Below are 15,635 nucleotides of genomic sequence, written 5' to 3'. Positions count from 1 at the left end.
CTCAGGAACAATCCTTAAGATTCCTAGATAGCTTTTTGTTTGTTTTTGGTACTGGGGATTGAGCCCCCAAAGCACTTTTACCACTGAGCCACATCACAGCCCTTTTTATTTTATTCATTTACTTGTTTTTAAAATTTGTGATGTTTGTCTCACTAAATTGCTTAGGGCCTCACTAAATCACTGAGGCTGGCTTTGGACTTGCGATCCTCCTGCCTGCATCAGCCTTCTGTGTCATTGAGATTACAGGTGTGTACCACTGCACCTAGCTCTAGATGCACTTTTATTTAGTAGAGATTATCCTTCCAACTTCAACTTAATTATCTGAAATGTTTTTGCAGGGAATTTGTAGTTCCATCCTAAATTTCATATGTATTACTTTGATCATGCCTTTCTGGAAAAGTTCTACATTTGATCATTTACTAGTTCGAGAGGCTGGAGATGAGAAATAGTTTTATTTTCTGGCACAAGTCATGGTCCCTCTACATTCCTTCTCTTTATTTTCAAACTGGCTTTTTATTTAGCCTCTCTCTTTCTTATTGTACCACATTGCATGCAAGTAATAAGAGGTGTGATATTTTAACAGTCTACCTAGAAATCTCATTACTCATACACAAAATTTCACTGGGTAATATTTTCTGTCTCCCAGATTACATCAGTTACATCAATTACTTCTTACTATGTGACTTTGGTAATTACTTTTTCTAGATCTGTGGTCATTCCTGACTGTTATTCCAGATCCCATCTACAACCTCCTACCAAAGCCATGGCTATATATATTAGGTATTTCTTATTATGTAATTAATTTCTCTGTAGCAATTTCTGTCTTATTCTTCTGTTTCTATCACTTCTTTCAAGCAAGTTAACATGAATGGGTACTCATGACAAGGGTGAGGTTCCAAAAGAGGATGTGAGAACTTTCATGTGCTTTTTCAAACCTCTGTTAAGATCTCGCCAGAGCAGATCATATGGACAAGCCCAGCTTCTCAGTATCCAGAAATAAATTATACCCCTTTGGTGCAAGAAGTTACAGAGTTATGGAGCTGAGTGTATGAATGCAAAGAAGGTACTTGTATAGTGATTCTGAATCCAGTCTACCCAACATATTCATGTTAAGCTTTTTAAAATAAATTAAACAATATTTCTTTTACACAGAATGAAGTAATCCCAAACTGAATTAATAACTTGCAGATGCAATAATTTTTATGTGGTGTAATTTTTCCTCTGTTACATACCATTTGTCTTAAAAGCACACAGTTTCAAATTGATTTTACAGACATTATATGTAAATCCAAATACTAAAGTGACTTTGCCAAGGAACATCATTGTGGTTCGTGAATGTTTTTCAATGCCAACCTCTCGTTCTTCCTGAAATACAAAAAGTCAATCTCTGTTCCTTTTTCCTCAGGTGATATCTGTGATCCCAATCCATGTGAGAATGGAGGCATCTGTTTGTCAGGGTTGGCTGATGACTCCTATTCCTGCGAGTGTCCAGATGGCTTCACAGATCCCAACTGTTCTAGTGTTGTGGAGGTTGGTAAGTGCAAGATTTAAGCATTTCAGTAGTTATCCTCTTAGTTTTCATGAATGACTGACAAATTTGGCTGGTGTGTTATGAAGATTATGTGTTGGACTGCAGTGTGATTTACTTATCTGTAGGACTCTCAACTTTATCATTTCCAGTTAAATTAAATTATATTTCCATTAGTGGCATTCTAAGTAAATTTTTTCTTATATTTTTGGTGATTCATACTATAATTCAAGACACTATAAATAATAATTGAATATAACACATCCTTATATCTCAAAAGTTAATTTAACTTTTTATTCTCAAATTTAACAAATAATTTTCAAGTTAATTTTTCCAAGTTAAGTTAGTTGGAAAAGAAATTATGTTTCTTAGGCCCTGTTAATATGCACCTGTACTTTGTAGCTGTTCTAAATAATTACTTTTCTTAGAATATAAATACATATTATATTTTATTATATTTCTAAGAATTTAAACAGGACAGTATTCCAACTGCAGTACTCTTCATGATCTTTTCAAAAACTTTGCTTTGAAAAAATTGATTAGAGTCACTGATTGCATTTCAAAATGAAGTTTTATTTTAATCTGTGAAGTATTTCATTGATATGTATAGTTATGGATTTAGGGTAACTTTTAGAATTTCTAAATAGCTCTCCATTAAGGAAATGGTGTACTTTAAAACAATTTGATACTCTGTAAACTTTTACAGGGATTTTCCACTCTGATTAAAGGTAATATTATAATTAAGTCTGAAAAATAATTATATTTTTTACATTTGTACAAAGAAGAGTATAAAATTGACTATATCTGTTTATACAAAGAAACCATATGTTTTCATAAAGATCTGTTAACTAAAATGGTCCTTGGAAAATTTGGGTACTTTAATAGCTTTTGGAAAATGGTTTTGAAGAAGATAAGCATTACTATTTTTAGTCAGTAATCAATTTGTGTTATTAATCATTACATCTAATAGTAACTTATGCATAGTAAGAACCCATTAACTGTCAGTTAAATAAAGGTAGAACAATTAAATAGGACCATTAATTTACCATATTTGGCCACTAGTTATCTAGTTATTGGGTTTTCATGTACTTTATTCTTAAATGTATTTTTCTTTCATTTTGAGATTTTAACATTGGTCTGACTGTATCTGTAAGAGTTAATTAAATTATTGCTGAAAGGTACTTTGTTCATTTAATTCACTTCAAAAATGAATCTTCTTTAAGGTTCTCATTAACTCATGGTATTTTAGGAGATTTGACAAAGTACCACAGAAATAAATATTTTGTAACCACTTTGACCCCATCTTCAAATATATACACTTGATTTTTAGAACCAAAAATCATATTCTTTCAGAGTATATATTTATGAAGGAAATTATAGCTATAAATATTCCTACTATGACAATATGAATAGAATAGAATATTGGTGTTATATTTTAACCCAACAACCACAAATTGCAACATCTTAAATTTGTAGTCTATGTTTTTGTCAGTACTTTGAAAAAAAAAAAAACAAATATAGAATCGATGACAAATGTGCTTAAATAATTTAAAAAGTGGCATCTTCACAGAATTTTATGTAAATACTTGAAACTTTGGGGCCAAATTTTTAAACATTAATTCAATATTTATCATTTTATTAAAAGAGAGGTTTTTAAGGACAGTAACATTTTGAAAACTAAGCACCCTACCATATTTCATTTAATTTAGTGAGTCTTTGGGGACTCAGATAGTTATAGAATTAAATTTAATTCATATTTATTGTGATATGTTATTAAAAGACCTCTGATAGTCAGACATTGTATAGTTTTACTAACTTAAGCTATATGTCTGTTTGATATGTAACAGCACTCTTACTTAAGATATACTCAGGTATATGTTACTTGGAATAAATGTGTTTGTGTTAGTATTTGCACTGTTATTTAACATAGTATAGTAGTTATACCAATCTTAATTTCACATATAGGTGTTATACTATTAAAATGATAGAAAACAAGAATCTTAAAAATTAAAACATCTGTAGTTTCTCATATAAATTTTGCTATTTAAATTTTTTTGAGGTGTCAGAATATAAGGGGAAATCAAAAACAATTTTGAAGTTAGATACCTCTATAGGACAGTCATATTACATTACTTATCTTTCTATATATCCTCTTTCTCAAGTTGCATATATTAAAAGAATACAATTTATTTATTAAATCCAAATAATTAGCAGTAATGCTTTTAGTATCTAGCCTACCTTACGTTTCTTCATATTTTCAAAACTAATTATTAGGACCAAATACTTGGGACATTAGATTCTTTCCCTGGGGAGGGGGGAGTGTATTGGGAATTGAACTAAGGGACATTCAACCACTGAGCTACATCCCTAGCCCTATTTTGTATTTTATTCAGATACAGGGTCTCACGGAGTTGCTTAATGCCTTGCTATTGCTGAGGCTGGCTTTCAACCTGCAATCCTCCTGTTTCAGACTCCTGAGCCACTGGAATTACAGTTGTACCACACTGCTCAGCAGAGCATTAGATTCTTAGGGGCTGGTGTTGTGGCTCAGTGGCAGAGCGCTTGCCTAGCACATGTGAGGCACTGGGTTTGATCCTCAGCACCACATAAAAATAAATAAATAAAATAAAGGTGTTTTGTCCATCTACAACTAAAAATTTTTTTTTAAATAACATTAGATTCTTAAAGTCCATTCTGTCTTCTCAATTTGAAAATGATCTGCTTTGCTGAAACTTTTGCGGTTACTCTTCTCTGCTTTTAATTAACATCAGTGAAGAAAACAGGATATAGCAATATTTTATACAAGAAACTGAGTGTTTTAAGGGAATATCTTAAAAGACAGAAGAGGTGAACTGTCATCATTGCTTTATTTTACTTACTCATTACCACATCAAATATAGAAGTTTCTTCTTTGCATCCAAAGTTTCTTCTATCCTTTTCAAAACACATAAATTTTGTAAATTATATGGAGTTCTAAATGTTCCTTTTATTTTCCAAGGGCAAGAAAAGAAACTTATTCATATTTGCTTAGAAAAATTTAGGTTTTAGTCTCAATTTTTAAAATTACATTTACCCTGCTCATTCTACAGATAAACTTATACTCCTTCATTGCAGTTCATCTGAAAAGGAGTTTCAAATGCATACTTAGAGAAAAATCTCCCTTCAATATTTTACTATCAACCTTAATACTTTAGATTAGCCTTGTTATAAGTTGATGCTACTTATTTTAAAAGAAATCTTTGTACAGTTTGTACATTTTTGTCAAATATGCAGAAAATGCTTTACAACTTTTACAATCAGTCCTCTTATCATTTACATTCTTATAGTAAGTCAAATCGGCATGCTCCATTTTGTGAACTTCATTCAGTAGAACATATTGCTTCTCTTTGGACTTTATTTTGGATACTTCTTCTTCTTATTATTATTATTCTTTTTTTTTCTTTTGGATACTTCTGTGTACTCCAATATCCACTTTCCATCACTCTTTCTGTGTTTCTGTTTCCCACACATGTAACTCTTCCTACTTAAACCCACCTATGTTAATATGTCCAGGCTTTTACAGTTATTAAAACTCACTTCTGGTATCTGCAAAAGCCAGTAGAAAAAATTCTCTGAGAGCAAACAAAAACAACTCCCCCCCCAAAAAAGAAAAACAAACAACAACAACAACAACAACACCTACTTCACATCTTTGAATGTGTAGACATTTTCCAGGCACAGATGCACACAGATACACACACTACGTGCTGTCTCCCTTTCCAGGGCACCTTAGGAGTGACCTCCAGTGGCTAAACCCAAATTACTTTTCAGTTACCTACTCACATGTCTAGACAGCACTGTGTTGTTTGGAATATAGTGTTCATACATTCATTTCATATAGCAAATTTCCATTGCCAGTGGATGTTTTAGAGATCTAGACAGAAATATGCCGCAGCCCGGCTGGCTGGGCAAACTAACTGGGGGGTGATGAGGAACTTGTGTAGATTGATATAGCAGGAGTGGGAGCCGTTTATTGTAGGACAGGAGCGGTATATATACATTCCACACAGCTTATCTTAATTAACATAAACTAGATACAGCAGTCAACCAATAAGGAATCTCCACACTTAATGGCTTGCTGGCATTACTTCACAAACCACTCCCTATAGCAAAATGCCAGGAGCCATCTTGACTTGTTTACAGACCCTAACAGAAATATTGGTAATTATTACATTGTGTACTAATTCAGTAAATTAATAACAAATATAAACTCTTCCAGCTCAGATACTTATGTGTTAATTAAATCAAAGGGGTCAAAATAAGTGTTCAAACTTTTATTAAAAAATAAAATCTTAGGGATATAGTTTAGTGGTAGAGCGTATGCTTAGCATGTGTACTGCTCTGGGTTCCATCTCCACCATCACCCAAAATAAATAAATCAATAAATATGTACATAAATTAAATCTTAGCTTACTTGTATTCTTAAGTAAAAATTTACTGAGTACTTACTAACAATTTCTTGAATGCTGAAGATGCATGGTAAAGAAATTTGCAGAAATTGATGTCCAGCTGGAAAAGTAGATAAGCATTTATATTGATTATATGTATTTTATGGATGATCTTGTTGCTTTATAGTCTTGCTTGAGTTGTGGAGAAAGCAATAGACATTGGTGCATAAAGAATTTGGGGAAAGTTTTAATAGCTAAAATAAGCATTCAACAATATATTTGTTTACTCACTCATCCATCAAATGTTTTAATAATTACCTTATACCAGATTATGTTTTGGGCACTGAAGATATAACCCCTAAAAAATAATGGTCTTTACGTTCACGAATCTCAAAGACTGAGAAGGTGATGCTTGAAAGACTGAGAAGTTACCATTTAAACAGAGAGTAAACCTAAAAATGGTTTTGAGATGAAAACTGAGGTAAGTAGGGATGGAGAATGAGAATGGTAGCTGAGAGGGGAATTTGAACCAAGGAATAGTTTTCCTTTAGAACTAAAGATTCTAATGTTATTATGGTCCAGATATAATACAAAAAAAAATTAAGTTGGTATTTTTCTGAAAATAAGTTATTAGATGTCTTAGAGAAATTTACAAGTAATTAGCATACATTTAACCAATTAAATCTACAGGTTAAAAACAAGGAATATAAACTTTGAAATTTGGTTGTAGTAATGTAAGATGGTTCATCACTTTTGGAAAGGACCTGTAATTTTTTTTTTTTTTTTTGTGGTACTGGGGATTGAACTCAGGAGCACTTTACCACTGAGTCACATCCCCAGACCTATTTATATTTTATTTAGAGAAATGATCTTACTGAGTTGCTTGGCACCTCGTGTTCTGTTTGTTTGTTTTGTTTTTTTTGCTGAGGCTTTGTTTGAATTTCTGATCCTCTTGCCTCAGCCTTCCAAGCCACTAGGATTACAGGCGTGCATTATTGAGAATAGTTTAGTTAAGATAATAAAGTCAGTATATAATTTTATTTATATCTCTCTGCTTCTGTTTCTTCTCTGTAGTCACACTGGGCTTCTGAGAAGTCTTCTCATTTTTAGTAAATAAATAAATAAACATGAAGGTACATTATCCTGTTCTATTCTTCCCTATATTCTTCTATCTTCTTCACATCCAAACCTATTTCCAGATTCTATTAAATTTGTGACTTTTCAGTCTCATCACTGATAATCTGATTCCCTGCTCCTGTTTCATTATGAAAAAAATGATTATGCTTACCTCAGAAACATAAAGACTATTGAACAAATTGAAAGTAAAATTACAGATTGATTGTACATGTGGCTGTCTTGTGAATAACCATATTCATGTTTATCTTTTAAAAAGTGATTAGTGTCAGAATATCAAGAAGTGTTAACAGTCTGACTCTGTCTAAAATAGTTCTTGTTAGTGATCATGAAATATCAGAATGTTAACAAACTTAAATAAATATCTTGGGTATTGTGAGGTTATTTTTAGATTTCCAGAGTTTGGTTACCAAATGAAGGATTCAAAATTTCAATTATTCATACAGTAGGTGAAATTATGAGTACTTGTCAGGTTTTCTTCCCTCTTAAGATTAGTTCTTGGACTAAGGAAGGATAACTCATGATTGAATCCATCTTTCTAGAAATTATCATAATGAGAGCTATTCTGCATAGACTGAAATAATTTCTCCAAATCTGCTAGCCATAGAAGATTGCTAAGAGATTTCCCAGTCTAACTAGAGCTAAAGGAAATTATTTTCAAAGTTATAATTACTTTCCAAAAAGTAAGAAAATGAAATGTGTTTATAAAAAGAATCACACAGTTAAGTGGCAGCCAATAATTTAATGCATGATTTTTGTGTTCATTTTGTGCATACTACAGGAAAGTAATTTTGTTTTATATGTATAAAAATTCCTGTAATATGGCTTATCAACTCATAATCTCATTGATTTTAAAATATTTCTAATTTATCATTAATTATAATGATTAGAATTTGTTTGCAATTCCAAGCTCTAGCAATTATGTGTTAACTCAGAGGGGGGAAAGTAGAACATCAGAGAACCTTAGAAATTAGGAGTACAGAAAGCTATTCTTGCTCAGTTGAAACACAAGAACCAGTTTGTACTAAAACTTTTATTTATAGCAAAAGACAATATAAGGCATTAAAAGTATTTGATGTATACCATTTATATGACTGTTTTTTTATAGTATACCTTTATGATTAATTGGGGATACTTTTGTGTATGAAATGACATTGGACATGTATCAGTAAGCTTTTACTACTTAACAAAGAATTGTAAAATTTTGTGATGTAATTAATTGAGTGACCGTATCTGGGACACCTTGTAGGTCGTTAGTGCTCTCTTTCGTGTGTCAGCCAAGTCAGCTAAATGATTCCCTGGTGCTAGGTAGTGATCTCTACTGGACTGCATTTCCTTAAATGGTGGCAGAGACAAGGACCGAAGTAGTGAGGAATATCAAATCCTAATTACAAGCATTTTTCAAATCTTAGCTTGTGTCACAGTAGCTAACAAAAATTTTAATGGGAAGATATTCCATTTTGTATAGCAAAGATGAGAATGACAGTGGGGAAGGGATTGGTGGCTGATTTTGTAGGCTACCAGAAGCTCAGTCTTCTATAGCTAACAGATTTTGAGAAATTATTTCAGTCCTTGCAGGATACTTTTCATTATGATAATTTCTGGAAAGACGGATTCAACAGTACTAGAATCATATAGTTTGAGGCCAACGTGGGAAACATAGTGATACCCTATTTGCAAGAAAAGAATGTTATCTTATCAAATATAGCTTTAAAATAACATATAAAGATTCCATCCATTTTTATTGTCCCTTAAATACTTTATCATCATAGGGCATAAATTATTTTGAAATGACTAAAACCAGGCATCTGTATAGTCTAGTTTGATTGATGAAACCTGCAAGGAAAGAACAGTTGTATAAAATTAAATCCAGTAAGAGAGGAAAGACATTTAATCAAAACTTAAAGCATTCTAGAGCATCTAGGTTATGGAGAGGCTTAGGATAACTGATAGAGAGCATAAGAAAATTAGATAAAGACAAGAAGTGGGAACATGATTAATATCACTCTGATGGGAAGGAAGGCTATTGGATGAGTGACAAGATTTTCTCTCCTCTTCAGAAATATGCTTTAGTGACACAGAAGATGGAATGAAGAAAAAGAGATGAAACATTAAGAATTCATTAAAAGTATTTTGACCAATTGAAAATTTTAGAAACTTCTGTAGCATTTAACATAATCTTATTGGTACTTACTCTGTTCTAGAATTGTGCTGTTTGTTATGAGAAATTGCTAGAATAAAGCATTATTGAAATAATAAACAAGGCATGAATCTCTTATCAAGAGGTTTAAAGTAGATTCCATTATTTTAAAGGTTTATTTGACCACATTCCCTAAAGCTAAAGGAAAACCAGGGGTGAGCTTATACTTTTAGAAAATTTATTATCCAACATATATCAAAATACTTATATGAAGAAAAGTTCTGTAATACATATTACTTAAAGCACAGTGGCAACACATAACTTTTAAATGAATCATAATGAAAGAGAATTTGGGCTGAATCATTCTCAGAGCACATTTTTCTCTTTATAATATAAAATTCATCAAGCTACACTTTAAAGTGGACAACGATTTATATTTCTTTTCTTTCTTTTATCCCAATTAAAGCTTGAAAACTAAAATAGAGTATAAGTTAGATATTTCAGTGAAAGACAGAACCAAGAAAGGGATATCTGTTTTCTTAAGTACCTATTCATAGAAAATATAATAAATTTCAAATAAGAGTTAGCATCTTCTTTGCATTTGATAAAGTCCTACAACATTTTTATCCGTTGAGGTTTGCCTTGCAAAAGTAAGCCCAAGTGCTTCATTCAAATCACAGAGAACTATTGGGTACAGAACTCATTGTTCCTCAGTTACCTGAGAAACTACATACATTTTCAAGAACAAGTCAGACACTATATGTATTAACTCAGCCTCAATCAATGGTTTTGCCTCCCCAACCAATAGATGAATTGAGGTCCATCACAGAATAGCCTCTGGCTTCAAAGATCAGAATTCATTAATTGTTCAGCTATGAAGGTCCTGCAGCATTACTCTCCATAATGATTTCCGGACACAAAACTCTTGGTGAGTCTCACCTCACAACCAGCTTGGTGGTTGTCAGGCATCATGTAAGGAGTAGGAAAGGTGTGGGCAGATGGTCTTTCTATGCAGTTTACTTATCACCAGATTGCCATGAAATTAATCCTCTTCTTAATACTGCCTTGTATATTTATAGTACACACACACACACACACACACACACACACACACACAACTAATTGAACCTGAAAATCACTATCATCATATTCATCACCATCATCATTATCATCATCCATTTAATCCCAGTGTTTATCACACACTCTTTTGTAATTCTGTAGTTTGTAGAGATCTGTAGAAATCCATTCTCTAAAGGAACTCATCACGGTGTTGTGGTTAAGAACCCAGCCAGACTGTGTTCACATTTTGGCTCTTCCATCTGCAGTTGGTCCTCAGTATTTGCACTTCTCATGGATTCAAACAAATACAAAGAGAAAAAAATTTTTTTAAATTGCAACTGTACTGTAAGATTTTCCTTGTTATTATTCCTGAAACAATGCAGTATGACAATTATTTACATAGTATTTGCATTGTTATTTATTATCAATAATTTAGATGTGATTTAAAGTATATCAGTGTGCCTAGCCATAAAGTTCTTTGTGCCATGTAACTGAAAATACTATGCTATTTTATGTAAGGAACTTGAACATCTCCGCATTTTGTTATTTGCAGGGGGCCCTGGAACCTTGGACATCAAGGGAAAACTATGCTATATCTGTGACTAGGAAAGTTACTTAATCTTTCTGTGTCTGAGTTTCCGCATCTGTAAAAATATAGCAACCGTATCAACTTCAAAAGGATTTTGTGCAAATTCACTGAATCAACACATGTAACATCCTAGAACAATGCCTAATTTAAGTGCCAGCTAGAAGTTATCAAGTAATATAAATAATTAAACCTTATATACAATTCAAAACCTACATGCAGAAATCAAACATATAAGTCTTGAATATTTTTTCATCATTTCAGTTACTAATAACATTACTGAAATGTCCAATAAATCCTGACCTATTATTTTTATGGCAGGATTTTTTTCTGCTTTTGTTTGACTATGCAAACTAGGGATAATTTATCTGTCAGCTTTTGAGTTAAAAAAAAACAAAACAAAACTCCTTCAACATATAATTTGACAAATCACCTCATTTGGTATGGAAAAAAGAGAACCCTGTATTTTATTACTTGGAAATTGTGAGTAATATAAGTAATGTTTGCATGATTAGGAATCAACCCTTTAGGAAAATAGCTTTCCTTATGCTTACTACAAATAATTTAGGAACTGATTTTTCTTTGTAAGATTGTAGAACAGGAATCCTATAAAGGAATAAGAAATACAAAGTTGTAAGTTATGATGACATATTAATGTTAGATTCTTGTGTGTGATAGGTCAACACTAAGCTCTTTGTGGCTTTGAAGAAAGATAAAATAGTCTCAGTGAGGGCAGGGATCCACTAGAATCTTCCATTTAACAAATGTATATTGGGCTTCCCAGAATGGCTCTTCCTCACCCCAAAGGGTAATATACCCTTCACAATGACCCCAAGATGAAGAGCCTGCTATTGGGATACTTAGAGTTGAGAAAAAATAGACACATCAATAATCATTACACAATGCAGAAAATAATAATTATAAGAGAGTAACAAAGTGTTTGAGTATCAAGTGGAGAAAAAATCACTTCTAGTACTATAGTTCAGATTTTATGGCTGAGGTGATTTCTGAGATACCCTGAAGCAGAAATGCATTTCCATAGAGAAAATTATTCAATGGGAATATTGTAAACAAAACAAAATGTTAAAAAGCACAACAGATAGAAAGGGCAGGATCTTTCAGGGAGAATTAGTATTAGTGGTTGCTCAGAATAAGGTGTTTCTGGGAAGGATTGGGAACAAGATTGGGAAAGAAGTTTTCAAAGATGTATAGAACCTCTAGGCATCTCTATTAACTGTTGCCATAATATAGTTTTCTTTGTTAATATCAAAATTAACCCAGGGACATGATTTCATAACCTCTCTTAATAATACATTATTGAGGCATATAATCATTAGAAAAACAAAATAATACAAATCTCAACTGAACAGTATTTGGGGTAATTTTTAAGTACTACCTCAGGCTTTTCTTTTGAGGATTAAATTGTTGAAATTGTACTTTCTTTCTCTTGCATTTTTATTCTGCCTTCAAGATAAGTCTATTTTTCAATCCATTAATTATTGCAATTGTTTTCAATAGGACTTGGTCTAATAAGTAATTGAGCTGAAAAGAGCTGAATGTGGCTCATTGACTGAAATAAGTGCTGATTTCTAACTTCCAGTTTCTAAACAGAAAATAATTATTAGAAGGAACAGCTATAAAAGTTTAAAGACATTTTTCAAGAGACCCCATTATAACTAGAAATGTCAGCTGATATGGAAAATCCCATGAAAAGCCACTAAATATTTTTATTCAGCTAGATGGCCACCTTATCCTGGACATTAAGGACAATGTTTTTGTGAGAACAAATGAGTGCTGTTCCTGTCTGTGGACTTTTGTCACCTATATACAAGATACATGCAAACTAGATATTTTGCTAAAAGATTGGAAGATTATCTTCAAAGCTTAGTTTGGTTTCAAATTTTATATTTCTTTCCCATTATCAAGATACCTTTGACATTATTTTTGTTTGTGATTTGCTAGTATTTTATTAAGAATGGTTAGCATCTATGTTCATAAGGTATATTTGTCTGAAGTTTTCTTGATATGTATTTTTTCTGGTTTTGGTATGAGGGCTATACTAATTTCATACAATGAGTTTGGAAGGATTCCCTCCTTTTCTATTTCATGGAATCATTTGAGGATTTTTGTTAGTTATTTTGGGGCGATATGCTAGAACTTGGCCGAGAATCCATCTGGTTCTGGTCTTTTCTTTATTGATAGGCTTTTGATGACATCTTCAACTTCATTGCTTGAAATTGATCTGTTTAAATTTTCTATGTCTCTGATTAAATTTTGGTCAGTCATGTATCTCTAGAAATTTGTTGATGTCTTCAAAATGATTTTCTATTGGAGTATGAATTTTCAAAATAGTTTCTAATTATCTATATTTAATATGACATTATTGCATGCCATTCATTTGTTCCTCCACCTTCCTGGAAAGGCATGACCTCATCTCCTGCTTTTCCCCTCTTCCCCCAACCTGTCCCCAGGCAAGAGGGGATAAGATTACTAGTATCCAGTACTGTAAAAATTAGTCCATGAAACTGAAGGAAGAAGGGAAAAGAAACTAATTCCTACTCTTTAGTAGTGTGTGTGTGTGTGTGTGTGTGTGTGTGTGTTGTGTAATGTTTGATTGCTTATTGTAATAGAGCAGCCTCAACATGTTATGAACACAATTGTATTTAGGGCTACTTAGTGCTCCTCTGTATTACTGTTTACATTCTTGTAACCATATTTTAAAATAACTTAAGGAATTTGGCTTTTTCAAGAGTAGCTCACCTAAAATGATGATCAGGACATATAAAACCATGACATATAAAATTAAGTGAGGATTTGTGTATCAGTTAAGAAAAGAATTATGGGGTTATGATAGCTATCAAAATTAATTTGAAAGGCTGGAATATCAAAGAAAGATTCACATTATTCCATTGTTCTCCAGAAACTAACACTGGTAGAGATGTGACATGTTCCTTTGGGAGATTATGAGTTCCCCCTGTGCTGGAAATTTTGAATGATATCTAGATTTTTTGGTTGTCAATTTGTACTGTGACCTTTAAATTTGCTTTGGGTTTTAAGTTTTATTTTTAAAAGTTGCAATATCCTTTATTCTGAACAGTTTGTTTTCTTCACTGTTTCTTGAAGGTTTGAAAGAATAGAAATTAATAACATGCATTTACAACTTGAAAATTATTTATTCCTTTCACAATACTGTAGATCAAACCCAGGGCTTAGTGCATACTAGGCATATGCTCTACTACTAAGCTATATCTGGAGCCCTAAAGAAAACAATCTAAAAGATCATAAAAAAATGAGGCTTCCGTCCTCCCTGGATAACCCTCCATCTTTATGTAATTCCATTGTCTTAAAGTTAGACCCATCTACTTTTTTATCAGTGAGTTCTTAAGACATTCCAATTAAGGAAAAATTTAACCTAGGGAGACAAGTTTGGCAGATAGGGAAATTACATTGTCCCTGTCATTTGATTAACACCTGGATACAGATACACTATTTTCTTTTAAAGAAGGTCCTAATGATTCTGAAAAGAAAACATTTAATTTTAGCGCTTTTTTTTTAATAATCAGAAAAAACTTCTATAGCAATCATTAACTCAGTGCAGGGGCACATTAGATTAGTCAAACTCTATATAGACAAACAGAGGCTGTGTTTTATCTTCTTTTATAGTTAGTGTGCTTGGGATGAGTTAAAACTACATGAAGAAAATAATTCCCTTTCACCAAAAGGAAACAGATACAACAGAAATATCTCACCTCTTAAAATTTTTCTTCCCACTTGTTTTAACCTTCATCTTTTGTGTTTCAACAGATATTTTATTTTTTTCCTTTTTATTGGTACATTATAATCATACATAACAGTAGAATTTGTTATAACATATTCATACATACACAAGATAAAACAGTATAATATGATCAATTTTATTCCCCAGTATCTCCCCTTTCTCCCCCTCCCTGACCTTGATCCCCTTCTTCTATTCTACTGGTCTCCCTTCCATTAAAAAAAAAATGGTTCTAATTAGAGGGGAGTGAGGGGAGGGTTGAGGCTGTGGAGATGGGAAGGACTGTAGAATGAGTCAAAAGGTATTTTAATTAAACCAAATATGTGGGTTTGCATTCTGGAAAGCCATCATTTCAAAGTAATCTTAAAATTTCTGAATTCCTCTTTGGAATATAAACATTAAAATGATATTTTACTAAGAAAGCTTCATACATTTTAAAAGTGCTAAATAATCTTTGTAATAACTATGATATTAAATACTTGCTTGTGATCACGCACACACACACACACACACACACACACACACACAGAATGCCATGATCTTGCAATGAAATGATTTCTTGTCTGTAATCACCATTTAGTTTTTAAAACTATTGAAATCTTATCACATATATATATATGTTTATATATATATGTTTATATATATATATATATATTTATATACACACACACATACATATCCCAGAAGATATAAAATATTCAGTATTTAACTCTAAACAGCCCTATTCCTTTTATGTTAATGGCTGTATTTACTTAATAAATTATGCTTTGATTTTTTGTTTAGTTTACAAATTACATTTTTCATGAGATCTTACAGGAGTTAGAGTAGCTTTTCAACCTTTATTTTTCTGATGTTCTCCCCAACCCCAAGATGATGATGATGGATAGGGATGTTAAAGTCTTCGTCTGCTGAAGCAAATGGTTCAATTATTTTTATCTGTCTTATGCTACTTGATATAAGACATTGAAAATTTGACTCATTCTCCA

General features: G+C 32.2%; 1 protein-coding gene across 2 annotated transcripts in view; it reads left to right on the top strand.

Annotated features, from left to right (window-relative positions):
• The window catches only part of Edil3 (EGF like and discoidin domains 3), a 394,473-nt gene that overhangs the window by 124,266 nt on the left and 254,572 nt on the right, over positions 1-15,635 (top strand). For both annotated transcript variants that reach the window (XM_040271830.2, XM_005315666.5), the window contains exon 2: positions 1,406-1,534. In XM_040271830.2, coding sequence (XP_040127764.1) covers positions 1,406-1,534 — 129 coding nt within the window. The remainder of the gene's footprint in view (positions 1-1,405; positions 1,535-15,635) is intronic.

The sequence above is a fragment of the Ictidomys tridecemlineatus genome, chromosome 1 (genome assembly GCF_052094955.1).
Source record: "Ictidomys tridecemlineatus isolate mIctTri1 chromosome 1, mIctTri1.hap1, whole genome shotgun sequence".
NCBI classification, from domain to species: domain Eukaryota; kingdom Metazoa; phylum Chordata; class Mammalia; order Rodentia; family Sciuridae; genus Ictidomys; species Ictidomys tridecemlineatus.
Note: the sequence above shows the minus strand (reverse complement) of the source record. Positions and strands in the feature narration are given on the sequence as shown.